This window comes from Lampris incognitus, chromosome 5 (assembly GCF_029633865.1).
Source record: "Lampris incognitus isolate fLamInc1 chromosome 5, fLamInc1.hap2, whole genome shotgun sequence".
Lineage (NCBI taxonomy): Eukaryota > Metazoa > Chordata > Actinopteri > Lampriformes > Lampridae > Lampris > Lampris incognitus.
Window position 1 is genome coordinate 26,691,969 of NC_079215.1, and position 20,360 is coordinate 26,712,328.

General features: G+C 42.9%; 1 protein-coding gene across 3 annotated transcripts in view; it reads right to left on the bottom strand.

The window, feature by feature from the left end:
• Positions 1-9,678, bottom strand: part of aspscr1 (ASPSCR1 tether for SLC2A4, UBX domain containing) — a 31,892-nt gene extending 22,214 nt beyond the window's left edge. For all 3 annotated transcript variants that reach the window (XM_056280370.1, XM_056280371.1, XM_056280372.1), the window contains exons 1-8: positions 9,515-9,678; positions 9,215-9,270; positions 7,786-7,900; positions 3,731-3,831; positions 1,674-1,731; positions 1,478-1,551; positions 392-965; positions 247-306 (exon numbers count right to left, since the gene is read on the bottom strand). In XM_056280370.1, the coding sequence (XP_056136345.1) occupies positions 247-306; positions 392-965; positions 1,478-1,551; positions 1,674-1,731; positions 3,731-3,831; positions 7,786-7,900; positions 9,215-9,270; positions 9,515-9,604 (1,128 nt within the window). In that variant the 5' untranslated portion in view covers positions 9,605-9,678. The remainder of the gene's footprint in view (positions 1-246; positions 307-391; positions 966-1,477; positions 1,552-1,673; positions 1,732-3,730; positions 3,832-7,785; positions 7,901-9,214; positions 9,271-9,514) is intronic.
• Between the last annotated feature and the right edge of the window lie 10,682 nt (positions 9,679-20,360).

Consider the following 20,360-nt stretch of genomic DNA (forward strand, 5'->3'; position numbering starts at 1 on the left):
ATACAATAACATACATCAAAATACAGTTTGATGGATGCTTTTATCCAAACTGCTTTATGCTGTAAATGTGTTATGGTGTTGTATATTTATGTTATTGCTCTGGCTTTTGTGGTCACAGCGCCACATGTTGTCAGGACAGCCAAATCAAGAAGAAACTACACAACAAGCTGAGGTGATAGACTACCATAAAGAGAGAACAGATAAAATGGTTGACACTTCTAACAGTTAACAAACCAACCAGTTTACCTCCAAAAATTCCTCCTTCTGTTCCATCTCCTCATCTCCCTGACTGGTAATGACTTGACGCTGTGACAGGCACATAAGTGTTAGCCTAATACACAGATTTTCCTTGCATACATCCATCTATCTACCCATGAAGTCAATGTTTCACCTTGGCATTGTAATAATGGCTCGGTTTGGCTTTTTTGGCTTTGGGCGACCCTCCGGCCACAGCCACTGCTGAGAAAGATGAGGATGTTGATGCTAATGATCTTCCCTCCTCTTCTCCCCCTGGACCTCCAAGGCGCTGGCCACCTCCAGAGAAAGGAATGAATGATACAGAGGGAGGAGACAAGGAAGAGGGTGGGTAGGTGGATTTTAGTCCTGATGGCCCTGCTTTCTCGCCATCCTCCTCTTGTGGCTTTTGGCCAATGGAGCGGCCCTTAGCCCCAACATCATTCTGGCGGCTTGAGACCCCTTCTTGTTGGACAGGGACTGTGTTATTTGCAGATGAGGTGGCAGAGGCCAGAGCTGAGGGAGGTGAGGTCTCCTTCGGACTATTAGGGTTGGAATTAGTGGTCACCCTCTCCAATGGTAATGGCTCAGGCTCTGAGGGAGCAAGATCGGAGTGGAGAGAGGGACTAGGCATCCTTTCATTGGCAATGGGTGTTGTTTGCATAGCAGCTGTTTTTATGGGTTGCCCTCCATCTTCCTCTTCTGGTGTCTTATTCTTTTTGAGTAAAAACCTTCAGATGAGAGAGAGAATATGTCTGTGAATGTTCTCATTCATCCAGGTCATGGTTATCCAAAGGAGTTGAATAAAGTGCAACTGGACTTGGTATATATCTGTGAAGACGTTTCGCCTCTCATCCAAGAGGCTTCCTCAGTCCGTGCCTTTCTGACTAGACAAAGCTAGTCTGATTGGCTGGTGATGAGACTCAGAATTTATCCTCTTGGAGTCGTTGTCAGACCTACAGATGTCAATGGCTCTTTGTGTCCTGATGTTAACCAACGCCCGTCGCTAACAGAGCCATAGAAAGGAAGCCTGAAGAAGCCTCTTGGATGAGAGGCGAAAAGTCTTCACGGATATATACGAAGTCCGGTTGCACTTGATTCAACTCCTTTGGAGAGAGAGAATAATTTCAATGGATGAGTAGAATAAATAGATTCCAGAGCTGACACTGCGGTAAGTGTGGGCATGATTTGAATGGCATTCAAATAAAAACAATAATAAAAGCACTGGATGTTTTAGTCCTACCTGAGAATGGCACTTCCTCCTGTGAGTCCTAGAGACTTTAGAGTGGTCTTCTTCAGTGCCTCCTCCCCATTCGCCTACAGATACAAACAAAGATACGTATGCACACACACTGTTGTGAAAGATTGTTGAAAGAGCTGTCATGTGTCCTCTCAAGACAAAGAGGATGTTACAAAGATTCTGAAGGGGAATTGCATACCTCATCTCTCATGTAGACACACACAGGAGTATAACCAGACTGCAGAAGCTCAGATTCTCTGAAGAAATGGTGAGATGGAAAAGGAGATACCAATGAAAATGTTGAAGACACGTTCTATGTTTAGTGACAATGAAAGTACACTGATAAAATTTACATTTCTGGGGTGTCCGGGTAGCGTAGCGGTCTATTCTGTTGCCTACCAACACGGGGATCGCCAGTTCGAATCCCCGTGTTACCCCCGGCTTGGTCGGGCATCCCTACAGACACAACTGGCCGTGTCTGCGGGTGGGAAGCCGGATGTGGGTATGTGTCCTAGTTGCTGCACCTCCTCTGATCGGTTGGGGCGCCTGTACAGGGTGGAGGGGGAACTGGGAATAGCGTGACCCTCCCATGTGCTACGTTCCCCTGGCGTAACTCCTCACCGTCAGGTGAAAAGAAGTGGCTGGCAACGCCACATGTATCGGAGGAGGCATGTGGTAGTCTGCAGCCCTCCCTGGATTGGCAGAGGGGGTGGAGCAGTGACCGGGACGGCGCGGAAGAGTGGGATAATTGGCCAAGTACAATTGGGAAGAAAAACGCAGGAAAAAAAAAAAAACATTTCTTTGGTTCAGGAGCTAATTCCATGATCCTGAGAGCAGGATAAGCGGTTAAGATAATGAATGAATGAATGACATTGTGAGGCGCACCACACTGCCTTTTTTGCTTGAAAAACAGAAAAGGCAGTGTGGTGTGCCTCCGTGCTGCATCTTTTTTTTTTATGTTGCTAGACAACCACCAAATCATCTGTCCTTAGCCTAACCATTATTTTTGCTGTTAAGTAAACTCACAAATCTGTACTTTTTATTTTAGCTAGCTAAAAGTAGTTAACTTCCTCATTCGTTTTTTGTTGAGATCATGGTGACCACGGATATCATTTAGCTCCGGGTAGCCAACAACAGCCGTCACTAGTTTGTCCTCTGAACTGTCTCCTGTTGTTATCATCACCACCACTGAAGGCCACCTCTCAATTCATTTGACTGGACAATGGGAAAAATGCAAATGACGCCGGGCCCTTTTCTACTCTTGAGTTGAAGCTTTTTCAACTTGAGGGTGCTCCTGCAAAAACATAATATAGAGTGGAAAAATGCAAGGCGCTCAGCGATGCAAAAGCAACAAGCAAAAAGCTTCACGCTCATTGATAACAACTACAAAAAGCTGCCCCAGGCTGCTAAAAAGCTCTCTGTCTGATCAGGGTCACATTTTTCAGCTCAACTTCATGTGTTACAGTGAAGCTCTGTGTGCATGTGAAGGCCATGTGTGCCAAATTCAGCATGAACTAACTGAATAAATCTTTGGCTATGCTTCTGCCTAATCAAAGCTTCAAATGTTTCCCTGGAATATTTTATTTTAGAGTGGACCTTTAAAATTCATTTTAATGTTAGTGCAACTTCCTTGACATAGATTTAGGGATGGGAATTCAATACTACTACTACTTTCGGCTGCTCCCGTTAGGGGTCGCCACAGCGGACCATCCGTTTCCATTTCTTCCTGTCTTCTGCATCTTCCTCTGTCACACCAGCCACCTGCATGTCTTCCCTCACCACATCCATAAACCTCCTCTTTGGCCTTCCTCTTTTCCTCTTCCCTGGCAGCTCCATATTCAGCATCCTTCTCCCAATATACCCAGCATCTCTCCTCCACACATGTTCAAGCCATCTCAATCTTGCCTCTCTTGCTTTGTCTCCAAACCGTCCAACTTGAGTGGTCCCTCTAATATAATCATTCCTAATCCTGACCTTCTTCGTCATTCCCAGTGAAAATCTTAGCTTAGCATCTTCAACTCTGCCACCTCCAGCTCCGCCGCCTGTCTTTTCGTCAGTGCCACTGTCTCCAAACCATATAACATAGCTGGTCTCACAACCGTCTTGTAAAAGATTTAGGGATGGGAATGATGTAAATTAATAGCAATGAGGTGAGGGCTGAACAGATCTGTGGACTTTTTCCTATGAATGCAACTGTTCAATATGCAAGGAACTACACACACACACACACATGCATGCACTCAAACAGAGACAAACCTGATCTGCGGAAAGTTTGTGAGCAGTTCCCACAAGTTCTGGTCACAACAGAAAGAACCTTGGAGTCGAGAACCATCCTCCATCTGCAGAGCAATCCGCACCTGAAGATCGTGAAACCAAAGAAACATGCATGCATACACACACCCACCCATCCACCCACCCACCCACCCACACACACACACACACACACACACACACACACACACACACACACACACACACACACACGCATACATACACACAAACACACACACACATGCATGCATGCACACAAACAAATATAAAGACAATATCATACTAAGGGCTATATGTAAATATTTTAAATGATTATGTATTGATTATTTAATCAATTAATACTACTACATGTTAATATTATACTGAGGACTATAAACAAAAATAATCATTGTACAGGATTAAACAGCATACAAAAACTATTTGACCAACTTCATTTTACTTTATTCAGATTATCTGCAAGGGCTTTTTATTGCCTTATGCCACAGACTGGATGATAAGAGATTGCCATTCCCATTCTAAGTGCAAGATTGGCTTGCTCCTTAAATTACAAATACATTTTTGTCCTCTCTGACTTAAATAATGAGCATGTTGTTCTCTCATAGTCGAAATGCTTCATAAATGTCATGTCAACCTTTTAACATGCTTCTTAAGAGAACATGACAAAAGACAACACCAACTGGTAAATCTGTAATATGTTTAGGAGTGCATAAAAGTCACGACCCATGGACATTTTGGCATATTAGCCAGTCCCCTCGACAGGAATGTACCGCTGTGTAGACAGTTTTCCTCATCAAACTTGTGACCAGTTCACCAAAAAGAGAGCTTTTCATTATTCAATCTAAGAGGGATTACACCAAACACTTAGGCCAAGATGAGCTTGCTAATGAATAACACTTAGCATGTGTGCAAGTCAGTTTCGCCCTCTGTCCTTCTTTGACTGATTCAGTCCAGACCCTATGAGTTGTTTATATTTACCCGTCAGTGACGTCTAACTCAGGATGCATGCTGTGCTTTGGCACACCAAAGGGGATGAAAGGATGCCTTGGATGTGTTAACACAAAAACACACTTCCAAAACACTTTCACACACTAGTTTGTCTAAAGAATGTTGACTGACTAAGGCGACAGTTTGAAGAGGATAAATGTTTGTGTTTGGATGTGTGTGTGTGTGTGTGTGTTAAGAGTGTAAATATGTAAGGTCTGTGAGGTATCAGCAGGCCAACCAACTACACCATGGATAAAAGCAACTGGAAAAACCCAGAAGTGCTTGCAATGATTGGTTGATTAAATGTTCATCTGCAATTTTCTGTAGTGGTGCCAGTAATATTTGTTGTTAGTTGTTACTGAAGTAGCATATCACATGCCATGGTTAAGCTACGTTAAGAGTACAAAAATGTTATAAATGCAGTTGCAAGAACAACTTTCCACTCATATCTTGGGATGTTTGATTTGAAAGAGAACTTAATTTAATTGTAACCTATTCTAATTATCTGTTAACTCCCCATCCTCTTTCATCTGTTTCTATCTGCGGATGTCTCTCATTTTTCTAAGACTAACTGTATTGACAGGCGAATTCACAAAGAATGGATTGTGGCCACTGATAGCACCATGAATTAAGCATCCCTTGCAACTGTTATCTGCCCCATCTCAAAGTCCAATTGACAAAATATATTGCACGAATGATATTACAGTGCAAAAACGCCCATAAAGTTTTGCAGCTGAGTGCAATTTGCCCTTGTTTTGCGTCTGATTGCAATTATCCCTGTGGCAAAGTACAAATGGTGGCTTTGCGCCAAGAACACGGTAGGCAGGCTCAGTGTCATCCTTGATGTCATCAAGTATAGCAAGAATTGTTAGACCTGGCAACCTGTATCTGTGAATGATTTCCGTCTCAGTTAAATCAAAAAGTGATATTCTTCTTTGAAATATCCAAACATCCGCTCATGAGCATGCCTGGCATGACGATGCCTTTGCCTGGCTACAATCACTGCTGCCATGAACACTGAAAAGACTGGGCATCAGTTACCACCAACTCTCTGAAGACACTAATAATTTTCAATCTTGTCAGGATTGTCATGATTTGTACATCGGGGAAACCAAACAAATGCTGGTGAAGAGGATAACACAACACAAAAGAGCTAACATGTCAGGCCAGTACTCCACAATCTACACCCATCTATAGGCCAGTGGCCACTCTTTCAAGGATGAGGATGTGCACATCCTTGATAGGGAGGAACACTGGTTTGAACAGGGAGTCAAACAGGCCATCTATGTAAAGAGGAAACGACCATCCCTGAACCAAGGGGGAGGCCTAAGAGTACACCCATCCCCATCTTACAATGCTGTGATTGCAACTATTCCCCAATCCTCTGTGAATTGTACACATGGCCATTTTAACTCTAGTTAATGGCAATTTGCATATGAAACCCATCGTTGTTTCGGTTGCTATTCAACTATGCTGTTCATAAGGGTGGGGATACCTGCAGTCAGTTGAGACTGAAGAAGTCACTTAGATGAGTGATGAAACGTTTCTCCCAATAAATGTTGTGTCCAGATGAACTGGTTCAACTTTCTGGGATTTCCTCACCTGGATTATTGACTATACATCAAGCCATTAACACTGGAGTTTGTGAAATTTACTTTTTTTTTTTTTTACAGTGCGGCTCATTTGTATAGAAAGGGGCCAATTTTGCGTCAAATGTAAGCATTTTACCAAATTTGCATACGTGCAAATGGCACCGGAGCATCGAGACACTATTTGCTTGGCAGCGCAGCTAGGGGTGCATTTCATTCACCCTTTGTGGGTGCTTTGAGAATTACATGGTTTCTTTTTGTCTGATTTGTGGAGGTTTAGTGGCTGCAAAAGCCGTGCAACCCTTTTCTGAATTTGCCAGTTTTTTTTGGGGATTTCCCTCCCCCCTTTTCTCCCAAATTGTATCCGGCCAATTACCCCACTCTTCCGAGCCATCCCAATCTCTGCTCCACCCCCTCTGCTGATCCGTGGAGGGCTGCAGACTACCACACGCCTCTTCCGATACATGTGGAGTTGCCAGCCACTTCTTTTCACCTGACAGTGAGGAGTTTCACCAGGGGGATGTAGAGTGTGGGAGGATCATGCTATTTCCCCCAGTTCCCCGAACAGGCACCCCGGCCGACCAGAGGAGGCGCTAGTGGAGCGACCAGGACACATACCCACATCCGGCTTCCCACCTGCAGTCATGCCCAATTGTGCATAGGGACGCCGACCAAGCCGGAGGTAAAACGGGGATTCGAACCGGTGATCCCCGTGTTGGTAGGCAATGGAATAGACTGCCGAATTCGCCAGTTTTGTCAGTGATTGTTATTGGCATGCTTTAACTGTATGGTCTTCCTCGTCCCTCTCAGCGCCCGGCCAACCAACCTGATCCAGAGGCCCAGTCATGTCAAACTGACCATTCAGTCATGCTAAAACCGAGACACAATGCTATTTGCGCTGCGCTTGCCGCTGGGTTCAGTGTGGAGGGCAAGACAAAATAGGCAGAGTTTTCAAAACTTGTAGCGGGACTTATCAACACTTCTAGCATGACACGTTCTCCATTTTGTTGTTGCCAAAAAAAATTGGACCTACTTCACCTCTGATTTATGTTAATTGATCTTCTTTTATAGAACATCTTAACTTAGGCGAATAATTCTTGTGCACGTTTATTTTTGTGCACGTGTTTATCTTTGAGGCAGTCACACATTAAAGAAAAATGACCATCAATGTACAATATATTTTTAACCTTTATATAAAAAAAATAGCTGTACAATAGGCTTCACAAAATTTGACAATTATACATTGGCCTATGGACAAATAATACCAGCCTCCCTCCTGATGTGTTGCCATTGAGGGACACACACTGCTATCATTATTATTTGAAGTCATTCAAACGGTTTCAATTATTTGTACTCTTGAAAACCATTCCTTTTTTGCTTTTTTTTTTCCCTCACATAGGAACCCCCCCCCCCCCACACACACACACCTCATCCTCTGTATTTCATCACATACAGTTTTTAACTCACCTGGCTGTCAGCTGCAGCTTGTTTCCTTGTGCTTGGCACCATTTCCAGTTTGGCATTGTTGGGCAGGCTTGCAAATCTCCACTGTACTGTTAGGTCCAGCACATTCCTTTGAAACCTGTCAGAGGCGCGGACAGAAGGGAGGGGGTCCTATAGTCAATAGGCGATGAATGAGGACAACAGGACAAAGGCCATCTCTGCACAGTCAAATTAACAGCCCACACAGAACAATCTGATTCATATAATCTTTCTCTTGAGGACCCAGGTGCCTGGCCACAGGTGACAGTCACACACAGGTTTTCATCTGTTTGTACACACATACACAGACACAGAGCTGCACACAGACCAATCTTAAGAACATCAGTTGCAACAAATAAAGACAAGAACTGGATCTTTAAGTTGATTTACAGAAATGAAGGCTCAATGTGTATCTTTAAACCCCTTGCAAAGAGCAACACAGCAACAATCACTAATCTAGGGCTTGTCTTCTAATTCAAATTTAGCCTCTGTACTCCATTCACTTGGATTACTGAAATATTAGTTTGGGTTTGTTGATTGAAGAGAACTTTTTAAGCCACTTGGTTTGTTTTTTTTTCGTTTTTTTTTCATTAAAGCTGCAAAAATAAAGCAATGCATTTCTCTTCATGGAAAGTAAGCAGTTCAAGTTCCCTGACACTGTTGCCACAACATCGCTGAGGCCTGATATGGTCCCATTGTCAGAAGCAAAGCAGGTGGTCTGGTTGGGACTGACTGCGCTCTGGGAAGACCAGGGGGAGGGGACAAATCAGAGGAAGGGGGTCACATACTAGGAGCTGGTGAAACAGTGCCAGAGGCAGGTGTGAATAACTTTGTGTGAACCCACTGAGGTGGGTTGGGTATAGAGGTGTTGCTGGCTGGTGTCATTGCAGAGCCTACACTGTGCTTGGCATCAGAAGGGCTTTAAAAAGAAGAGCCATCAAAACCATGATAGCGGCCACTGAAAGGGCCCCCAGATATCTTCGGATTAGGAGTGATCCTCGGGCTAAATGCTGCAGGAATACAAGCGAAGGTTTGATCAATCTTGGCTGGGGTGCCTGGGGGAGGGTGTCTGATATAGAAAAGACCCAATGAACCCAGATTACATCACTGATGACATGTCCCAGAACATCACAGGATGCATCTTCAGATCATGTGCTCTAATCAACCTGGGTTGTTGATTATTAGTTTGAGTTTGTTGAGTCAGGATACTTTTTAGAGTTGCTTGGGTTTTCCCCCCCCATCAAAGCTTTAAAAACAAGCAATGTAGCAATGTATTTCCTCTTTATTGGTTCAAAGCGCCTCAGGGAGTTAACCCAAATTTAACCAGCATTGGTTTGTGTAGGGTAGAGCAAGATCTCAGTGCTTAACTTGATAACTAACCTTTATTTTTAACATAGTTGACATGATTACTCACTTCAAACCATAATCGTCGACATTGAATCCATGTTTTTTGCAGACGTCCTCCAACACCTGACGGAAAAACGAAAAATTTGAGTAGCACAGTAGCGACTGTACTGTAGTTACGAATTACTTTATCCTAAACGTCCATCGGTCATTTTATTCTATTCAGACAAAAGAAAAATCACACCGGCCGTTAGCTTGTTAGCGCTAAGCTAGCTAGCGACTGTGATGCAATTCTTCAGTTAAGGAAGAATCGTATTGTAAATGAATTGACCTCGTCAAAAAACATGAAATAGTGTGAACGGTAATTTACCTGTAACATCGGCGTGTTTGGGGACACTTTAATGGTTTGTCTTCTTCCATTTGGGGTAAGAACTGTCACAGCTGTGCTACTGGCAGCCATTGTGCTGTGACGTTACTCTGTTTATTTGAATGAACTTTATCAACACAGTGCTCGACAACTGCCCACGCACCTTCTTTGACCCTATCCCTTGAAAAAATGTTGGCGTCGGCGACATGTCACATTAAAAATGTAAACTAGTAACCCAAAGCGTAATTATACAAAAAATCAACAACAATTATTTTGCTTTCGTTTTTTTTTTCCTAGACACTGGGGTCAGCGCAACGTCTCTTTTCATCCTTATAAATACTCCATAAGTATTGATGTAATGTCAAATTCCATCCATCCATTATCCGAACCGCTTATCCTGCTCTCAGGGTCGCGGGGATGCTGGGAGCCTATCCCAGCAGTCATTGGGCAATGTCAAATTGCACCATATAAATCAAAATCATTATTTATGCACAGAAATCATAAAGATGCAAACACGAATTTTTGGTAAATTAAGGTAAACGTTCATCTAGAACTTGGACTTTAAATTAACCAAATAGCTAATAGTCATTCTCATTTCTTAAAGTTTTTTTTTTCCTTCGCATACAGTACTTCCTATGTACAAGGCAACCTGTGAGTCACATGTAGCTTAGTATGATAAGGGACCTCCTCAGTTAAAAGCTCAAGACTGTTCTCTGTCAAGAGACCCCCGAAATCGGATCAACGCTGGAACCAGGGTCACAACCTAACACATAGAGCCGTGAACTCACCTTAAAGAGAGGAGAGGAGAGGAGAGGAGAGGAGAGGAGAGGAGAGGAGAGGAAAGGAGAGCTACAGCCAGAGCCAGAGAGGTGAATAAAGTTCTTAGTCCTGGGGGGAAATTGCCACCGTCTGTATAAACAAACAAACAGATTCCTTCCTCAGTCAGCAGGGTAGAAACTTCAAAATGTGCTGAACTGGACTTAAATTATATAAAGGTTGTATGTATTGGACTGCTAAAGTTTCCTGATCTTCACAGAGACCATCTTTAATCACTGATTAATGAATGGCAAAAAGGCAAACTTTTTCAGACACTGTTATGTAGGAGAGACATGGCATTTTATCTGACATGCAGTTCAAAGAAACAGAGTAGCAAAGATCAAATTTCATGAGCATGCAGAAATGTCATTATGTGGCAAATTAAAATTGATGGCCATTAGCAATCTGACACTGCCAAAATCCAATCAATTATTATTTTGCCAATGATGTCAGCGTTCAAGAAACCACAATTTTTACTTGATATAAAAAGCAGCTCTTCTTATATTGTAGGAGGGATATAGCTAATGACTGCATCTCTGTAGAAAATTTGCCACATTATCGTTGAGATAATGACTTCATCACCTGTCTCAAAAGTGTGAGACATTATCATTATCATCGGGGAAACAAAATTGTGCATCATCCCGATAGAATGAGAAAGAACTGCTCTTTGAAGAAATTGATTATATTTGTACGCTTTTGCTTGGGGACTAGCTGCAAACCGACATTCCATGGTCAAGAAACATGTATGCAGACAAATGTGTCAGAATTACCCACCGTGCAACGACGACATCAAAACACTGTTGTTCCACTGAAAGAAAATTGCTTGCTCTTCAAACAGTGATCGAAGTAAAGGCTGATTGTATCAGGACCAAGTATGAACACAACCTTCTTCTGAGGCTGAGCCTTTCTGTAAAAGGATCACTGACTAATTCAAGACTCTGGAGAACTACCATCTGAAATTGCTAAATGCTAACCAAGTGATCCAAGCTGAATAGTAGAGTACAAGCTGAGGGCCTTCCCTCACATGACCAGAGAAGATGAGAAAGCAGAAAAGGACAAACTAAAGAATGAGAATAACAATGTGAGTACTGACCTTAAAAATTTAGATTGAATCAGCACACAAATAATCAACACACAAATAATTCACACAAAGAACAGAATTACATATTCAAAAGGCCAGTAGCAGCAGGGACAAATTAATTCTTAAATCTATCGATCCTGTATTTCAGCAGATTATATCTGTGACCAGATGGAAGCAACTTGAACTCACTGAACAAGGGGAGACTTGGGTCAGCAAGAATTGGCTAAGCCTTCTTTGTGGCTCTGACTTTGTTCGCATGGGAGAGGTCATTTAGATTTGTGCCTGGAATATTCCTGCACATCTTAACAGTTCCCTCTAGCCTGTCCCTCTTTTTCAAGGTAAGTGACCCAAACCAGCAAATAAAAGAAGATTAGAACAGACTCAATAAAATGAGAGCAAAACATTCTCATAAATGTGGTGTCAACATTAAATCTTCTGAGCTTCTGATAAAAATACATGCACTAATGGGCCTTTTCACAAATAATGTAAGCATTTGAATCAAAGTTTAAATTATCAATTATTGTCCCCTGACGGATAAATTCAACAGCCTGGCCATGAATAACGGCAATAAGAATAGGAGAAGGCTTCTTTCTAAAGTCAGCAATCATTTCCTTTGTTTTGGGCACATTTATGTCCAAGAAGGACGGTTTACACCAGTCACTAAAATCATCCACCACTGGATTGTGGTAAGTTTCATCATTACTGAGCAGGGACACAATAACGGAATCCCCTGCCAACTTGATGACGTGTCTGCCCTCATAATAGCATGTGTAACTCATGTGTATAAAACAAATAGAAGTGGTGAAAGGACACACCCCAGGGGGGAACTGGTGGAAGATAAAAGGGCATCAGATAAAATGCCACTGACTTTCACCTTTTGAGACCTGTCAGTTGAAAGTTCAGGGTCAATGTTGTGGATGCTGGTAAGTCCATCTGCTAACATGTGAGGTTGTATGCAGTTAAAAGCTGAGGAGAAGTCAATAAAAAAGCAATGGTACAAAATTCTTTCCACCATCCAGGTGATCCAGGACCAGGTTAAGTAGGGGGCCTGTGACATTCTTAACACCTCCGCCTGCCCTGTAAGCAAATTGGAGTGGATCCCATATTGTCTGAGTTACACCCAATATCTATTCTTCTATAATCTTGTCAAAGGTTTTCATGGCAAGAGAAGTATGTGCCACAGGCCTATGGTCATTGAATGATATTGGTGCTTTCATCTTGGGCACAGGTACAATTACTGAGTCCTTCCAGAGACAAGGAACCCTATGGAGTTGAAGTGACCTCATAAAGATGAAGGAAAATATGTCAAACAATGGTTCTGCACAATTCTTAAGAAGTCGGCTGCCAATATTATCTGGACCGGGACTTTTTCTCTCCTTCACTCCCCTGAAGAGTTTAAAAACCTTGTCCATATCAACATGCATCTCATTCTGCTCCGGGCAGGCATTTGTATACACAGACAGTTCATTGCTAAAATCACAAGTATTAAAACGATTATAAGAAATGTTCAGGTCATTAGGAAGTTCAGCGTCAGTCTTGCCAGCAAGGGAAATGGGACACTTCATAGACTGCATGCCCATCATGGACTTCACACCTTCCCACACTGGGCGTGAATTACCAATGCTCAGCAGGGCTTCTACTTTGTCCTTATATTTAATTTTATCAAGTTTAAGTTCCTTCTTAACTTGCTTCTGCAACTCCCTGCAATGAATATCATCCTCCTCGTTATAATTAATATCCCTCTTTATAATTGTGTTTTAACAGATTCAGACACCCATGGTTAGTTGTTAGGAAACATAGAAGTTGATTTCTTGGGGATTAATTAATCTTCACAAAAATGTATACAAGCAGAGAAAGTCTCAGTAAGATCATTCAAATCGGAGTGGACATCTTTAAATAAATCCCAGTCTGTGCAACTTTAACAATCCAGGAGCTGTAACAATCCAGGAACTGTAACAACCCACGCAACTGTAAAAATTTGGAACTGCAAACAATCCAGGAGCTGTAACAATCTTGGCACTGCAACAATCCAGGAGCTTAACAATCCTGGAACTGTAACAATCCAGGAGCTGTAACAACTCTGGAGCTGTAACAATCTTGGAACTGCAACAATACAGGAGCATTGACAATCCTGGAACTGTAACAACCCAGTAGCTGCAATAATCTTGGAACTGCAACAATCCAGGAGCTGTAACAATCCAGGAGCTGTACAATCCAGGAGCAGTAACAACCCTGAAACTGTAACAACTCAGGAGCTGTAACAATCTTGGAGAACGCAGTTTATGTGCAATTACAAATGCACCTAGAAATTAATGGCATTTCTGAAAAGTTCCAGTCTGGTTTCAAATCACATCACAGCACTGAAACAGCCCTTTTAAGACTGCTATCTTCGACACAGTTGACCATAATATTCTTTTATCACGTCTTGAGCTGTGTGTAGGCATTAAAGGTACTGCCCTAGAATGGTTCAAATCTTATCTGTCAAATAGAAGCTTTTCTGTCCATATATACCAATCGTCTTCAGCTGCGGCCCCACTTAACTGTGGGGTCCCTCAAGGCTCCATTTTGGGCCCCATTCTCTCCTCATTGTATATGCTGCCCATTTTTAAAAAACATAATATGTCTTTTCATTGTTTTGCGGATGATTTGCAAATCTATCTACCAATAAAAACAAACAGCAGAGATTCTATACAGGCTTTACTTAATTGTTTAAAGGATGTCAAAACATGGATGGAGTTAAACTTCCTGAAACTAAATCAAATTAAGACTGAAATTATTGTATATGGACAACCTGATCTTCTGGATGGTTATGATAGTGCTCTTGGCCCTTTAGCTTCCTACAGTCACTCTTCTGTTAGGAATCTTGGTGTGATTTTTGACAGCTCTTTTAACGTTGATAAACAAATAAGCTCAGTAGTCAAAACAAGTTTTTTTCAATTATTACTTCTGGGAAAAGTAAAGGCCTATCTCCCTCCAAATGATCTTGAAAGGGTAATTCATGCATTTATTACCTCTCGTTTGGATTATTGTTATTCATTGTATGTTGGTGTAGCTCAGTTGTTGCTTCATCGCCTGCAGCTTGTACAAAATGCAGCTGCTTGCCTTCTGACAGGAAAGAAACGATGTGATCACATAACGCCTGTACTGGCCTCCCTTCATTGGCTTCCTGTCTGTTTTAGGACCCAGTTTAAGATTTTATTACTTGTTTTTAAGTCTTTAAATGGGCTGACACCATCTTATTTATCTGAGCTAATACATCATCATACACCAGTCAGAGCACTCAGGTCAACAAACCAAATGCTCTTATATGTTCCGAGATCCAGGCTTAAGAATAGGGGCGACAGGGCCTTTGCAGTGGCTGCCCCTAATCTCTGGAACAACTTACCAGTACACATCCGATCTGCTCAGACCCTAGAGACTTTTAAATCTTTGTTAAAGACCTACCTCTTCTCGCTGGCATTCAATTCAAGTTGAGCTTGACACCATGATTACATTGTGCAAATATACTTTTACTCTTATGTTTTTTATTGTTTACATTTTATATTCTTTATTTTATTATAAAGAATGTCTTGAGTTGGTTGGTCCTGATGACATACCTGTGGAGGCATGGAGATGTTTAGGAGAGATGGCAGTGGGATTTTAAACTAGATTGTTTAACACAATCTTGGAAAGTGAGAGGATGCCTGAGGAGTGGAGAAGAAGTATACTGGTACCGGTTTTCAAGAACAAGGGCGATGTGCAGAACTGTAGCAACTACAGAGGTATAAAGTTGATCAGCCACAGCATGAAGATATGGGAAAGAGTAATAAATAGATGCTATGTTAAGAGGAGAGGTGATGATTAGCGAGTAGCAGTATGGTTTCATGCCACGAAAGAGCACTACAGATGTGATGTTTGCTTTGAGAATATTGATCAAGAAGTATAGAGAAGGCCAGAAGGAGTTATATTTTGTCTTTGTAGATTTACAGAAAACATACCACAGGGTGCCGAGAGAGGAGGTGTGGTATTGTTTGAGGAAGTCAGGAGTTGCAGAGAAGTATGTAGGAGTGGTGCAGGTTATGTATGAGGGAAGTGTGACAATGGTGAGGTGTGCGGTTGGAATGACAGATGGGTTCAAGGTGGAGGTGGAATTACATCAAGGATTGGCTCTGAGCCCTTTCTTGTTTGCAACGGTGATGGACAGATTGATGGACAAGATCAGGCAGGAGTCTCCATGAACGTTGATGGTCGCGGATGACATTGTGCCCTGTAGCAAGAGTAGGGTGCAGGTTGAGGAGAGCCCGGAGAGGTGGAGGTATGCACTGGAGAGAAGAGGAATGAAAGTCAGTAGGAGCAAGACGGAAACCTATGCATGAATGAAAGGGAGGACAGTGGAATGGTCAGGATGCAAGGAGTGGAGGTGACAAAGGCATTTGAGTTTAAATACTTGGGGTCAACTGTCCAAAGTAACGGGGAGTGCAAGAGAGAGGTGAAGAAGAGAGTGCAGGCAGGGTGGAGTGGGTGGAGAAGAGTGTCAGGAGTGATTTGCAACAGAAAGGTACCAGCAAGAGTTAAAGGGACGATTTACAAGACGGTTGTGAGACCAGCTATGTTATATGGTTTGGAGACAGTGGCACTGACGAAAAGACAGGAGGCAGAGCTGGAGGTGGCAGAGCTGGAGGTGGCAGAGTTGAAGATGCTAAACTAAGATTTTCACTGGGAGTGACGAAGACGGAGAGGATTAGGAATGATTATATTAGAGGGACCGCTCAAGTTGGACGGTATGGATAGAAAGCAAGAGAGGCAAGATTGAGATGGCTTGGACATGTGTGGAGGAGAGTTGCTGGGTATATTGGGAGAAGGATGCTGAATATGGAGCTGCCAGGGAAGAGGAAAAGAGGAAGGCCAAAGAGGAGGTTTGTGGATGTGGTGAGGGAAGACATGCAGGTGGCTGGTGTGACAGAGGAAGATGCAGAAGACAGGAAGAAATGGAAATGGATGATCCGCTGTGACGACCTCTAACAGGAGCAGCCAAACATAGTAGTAGTAGTAGTAGTAGTAGTAGTAGATTCTTTATTTTGTTATGTCTTCTTCGCATATATTTTTATATTCACATGTGTCACTTATTTTATATTGTATTTTAAGCTTGTGCAGCACTTGGGTTCAACTGTGGTTGTTTTAAATGTGCTATATAAATAAACTTGACTTGACTTGATTTGACTTGACTTGAAACAATCCAGGAGCTGTAACAATCCTGGGACTGTAACAACCCAGAAGCTGTACCAATCCAGGGGCTGTAACAATCCAGGAGCTGTAACAGTCCTGGAGCTGTAACAATCTAGGAGCTGTAACAATTTTGGGCTGCTGCTGTCTCGCCATGAAGACGAGATGGTTAGCCGAGTTGGTTGAAGGTCCTTCCCCTCCACCGCCACCACTCTGTAGACAACTGGCTTCCTATTCTTCAGAAAACACAAGCCTCATTCAATATTAGCTACAAATAAAACTATCAAAATGTTGCATGCATTGGATAAAGCTGTTTGTCACATATAACAGTAAGGTAACTCAAACCATCAACAATGAAGATTGCGATATTTACTGCCTTCCTGTGATAACACTGAAGTTGTTGATAGTTTTAATAGTCAAGAGAAATGGCGAAGACGAAATTCCGCCTGAAGAAGCTAAAACAGACATTTTCTTGCAACATGTTTTTCCACATTCACTCAAAGAAAGTGTAACATCTTAAGGTGGTAATAAGGACGCCAAATCAGTGAAAAGGCTAATGTGTATTGGAGATTTGACTCATGGGGCTTGTAAGACCTAGCCCTGAGGCAAATGAGTCTACAAGCAAACACATTAGCAAATGATGGGGGTGGGGGTCCTGATAGCCTAGCAGTCTATTCTGTTGCATACCAACCCGGGGATGCCAGTTCGAATCCACGTGTTGCCTTTGGCTTTGTCGGGCGTCCCTACAGACACAATTGGCCGTGTCCGCGAGTGGGAAGCTGTGTGTGAGTTTGTGTCCTGGTCGCTGCACTAGCGCCTCCTCTGGTCGGTCGGGGTGCCTGTTCGAGAGACTGGGGGAATAGCGTGATCCTCACACGTGCAACGCCCCCCCTGGCGAAGCTGCTCACTGTCAGGCGAAAAGAAGCGGCTGGGGACTCCACATGTATTGGAGGAGGCACGTGGTAGTTTGCAGCCCTCCCCGGATCGGCAGAGGGGGTGGAGCAGCGACCGGGAAGCCTCGGAAGAGTGAAGTAATTGGCCAGATACAATTGGGGAGAAAAAAGGGGGGAAATCCCCCCCACCCCCAAAAAATTAGCTAATGATGATAACAATTGACCTGGAAAAATGAGAAAGCCGAGGATGGATGTGAAAAGATTAGCATGAAATCCCATTTCATCCGGAAATGGTTGTAGCATCATAACTATATACAAACGATTACAAATGACAAATCTTTTTGTGCAGATATATATACACTACCGTTCAAAAGTTTGGGATCACCCAAACAATTTCGTGTTTTCCATGAAAAGTCACACTTATTCACCACCATATGTTGTGAAATGAATAGAAAATAGAGTCAAGACATTGACAAGGTTAGAAATAATGATTTTTATTTGAAATAAGATTTTTTTTACATCAAACTTTGCTTTCGTTAAAGAATCCTCCATTTGCAGCAATTACAGCATTGCAGACCTTTGGCATTCTAGCTGTTAATTTGTTGAGGTAATCTGGAGAAATTGCACCCCACGCTTCCAGAAGCAGCTCCCACAAGTTGGATTGGTTGGATGGGCACTTCTTTGAGCAGATTGAGTTTCTGGAGCATCACATTTGTGGGGTCAATTAAACGCTCAAAATGGCCAGAAAAAGAGAACTTTCATCTGAAACTCGACAGTCTATTCTTGTTCTTAGAAATGAAGGCTATTCCATGCGAGAAATTGCTAAGAAATTGAAGATTTCCTACACCGGTGTGTACTACTCCCTTCAGAGGACAGCACAAACAGGCTCTAACAGGTACTATTTAATGAAGATGCCAGTTGGGGACCTGTGAGGCGTCTGTTTCTCAAACTAGAGACTCTAATGTACTTATCTTCTTGCTCAGTTGTGCAACGCGGCCTCCCACTTCTTTTTCTACTCTGGTTAGAGCCTGTTTGTGCTGTCCTCTGAAGGGAGTAGTACACACCGGTGTAGGAAATCTTCAATTTCTTAGCAATTTCTCGCATGGAATAGCCTTCATTTCTAAGAACAAGAATAGACTGTCGAGTTTCAGATGAAAGTTCTCTTTTTCTGGCCATTTTGAGCGTTTAATTGACCCCACAAATGTGATGCTCCAGAAACTCAATCTGCTCAAAGAAGTGCCCATCCAACCAATCCAACTTGTGGGAGCTGCTTCTGGAAGCGTGGGGTGCAATTTCTCCAGATTACCTCAACAAATTAACAGCTAGAATGCCAAAGGTCTGCAATGCTGTAATTGCTGCAAATGGAGGATTCTTTGACGAAAGCAAAGTTTGATGTAAAAAAAATCTTATTTCAAATACAAATCATTATTTCTAACCTTGTCAATGTCTTGACTCTATTTTCTATTCATTTCACAACATATGGTGGTGAATAAGTGTGACTTTTCATGGAAAACACGAAATTGTTTGGGTGATCCCAAACTTTTGAACGGTAGTGTATATATATATATATATATATATATGTGTGTGTGTGTGTGTGTGTGTGTGGGGGGGGGTAGACAAACATAGGCAGGTGATTAAATCAGTGAAAGGTAGAGTAGGGATATGGGCACATGCGGGTATACAGACATACCACGTCCACGTCTCATAGCTACATATCAAGTTCACATGTTTAGCACTGTCATTTGGGACAGCACTAGCCTTTTAGTAAACTTACTAATACGAACACATTTCTGAACAGTTTCATCTCAGACATATCACTCAAATAAAAATGAATTTCCCCTCCGTGGTGGCTCTGTGGCGCAAACCGATGCACACAGGATCGTGCACGCAAGCGCACGCAGACGCGCCCATACACATGTATAGACCACGTTATCACTGAAAACGAAACGTCATTTCTGCTTTCAGTTTAGAGAATACATTGAGGAGCACCATGGTGGCGTATACAATACATGGGCCCCCATACACAAATTTCGAAATGTATTCGATGGTCGAATTTCTTTTGCAACATCACGCCATGTCGACGGCCAAAAACTTCAAATGCCAAAGTGTAGCATCTATCATTATGATGGCCCATGAGAGGTGCTCAGTACACCAGTGGATGAATTTAAGGGGCGTGCCAGGCCTTCACTTGCGCGCATCCTCTTTGCTTGTGGTCGAGGCGCGCCGAGCACAGACCATCAGCGCAGCGATAGTAACGATTGGCCGGGGGATTGAGAAGCATGGGCTAGTTGGGGGTGGGGTCCCTGAAATAAAACCCTACCTCGTCCGTCGTGCAGGAGGACCTGAATCCATTGCCAAACAGGCCATCTAGTATTTTCAAGGATTAGCCTTACTACGTATATCATTGATCTAAAAAAAAAAAGGGGGGGGGGGCGAACAAAGCTTCATTCAGTTGACATTTTATGGATAACCTCCTCTGGAGGAGTTTAGCCTTCTGCAAGATTTGTTCTTGTCTTGTGGATTGAAATTAAAACAAGTGCACGATGCCCGTGCGTTCTGGATGAATGTTTAAGGCGCCGGCCCGTCTCCTAACGCGCCATGGAGAGCCTCGCGAAGCCGCTGCATTCACTCGGCGAACGCTGCACGACCGATAGACTCCACGAGTCCACCTCCGCTCGCAGAACTTTTGAACCCTCTGACGACTCGTGAAGAAGTGATGCGTTTTTTCTCCTCCACCTTTATCGCGAAAGCCATTCACCGAAAGCACTCAGAAAAGATGAGGGGTCGAAGACTCGATACGAGGTGGGGTACTCTGTCTGTGGTGCGCTCTTTTTTGGTCTTGTTTCTCGTCCAGATA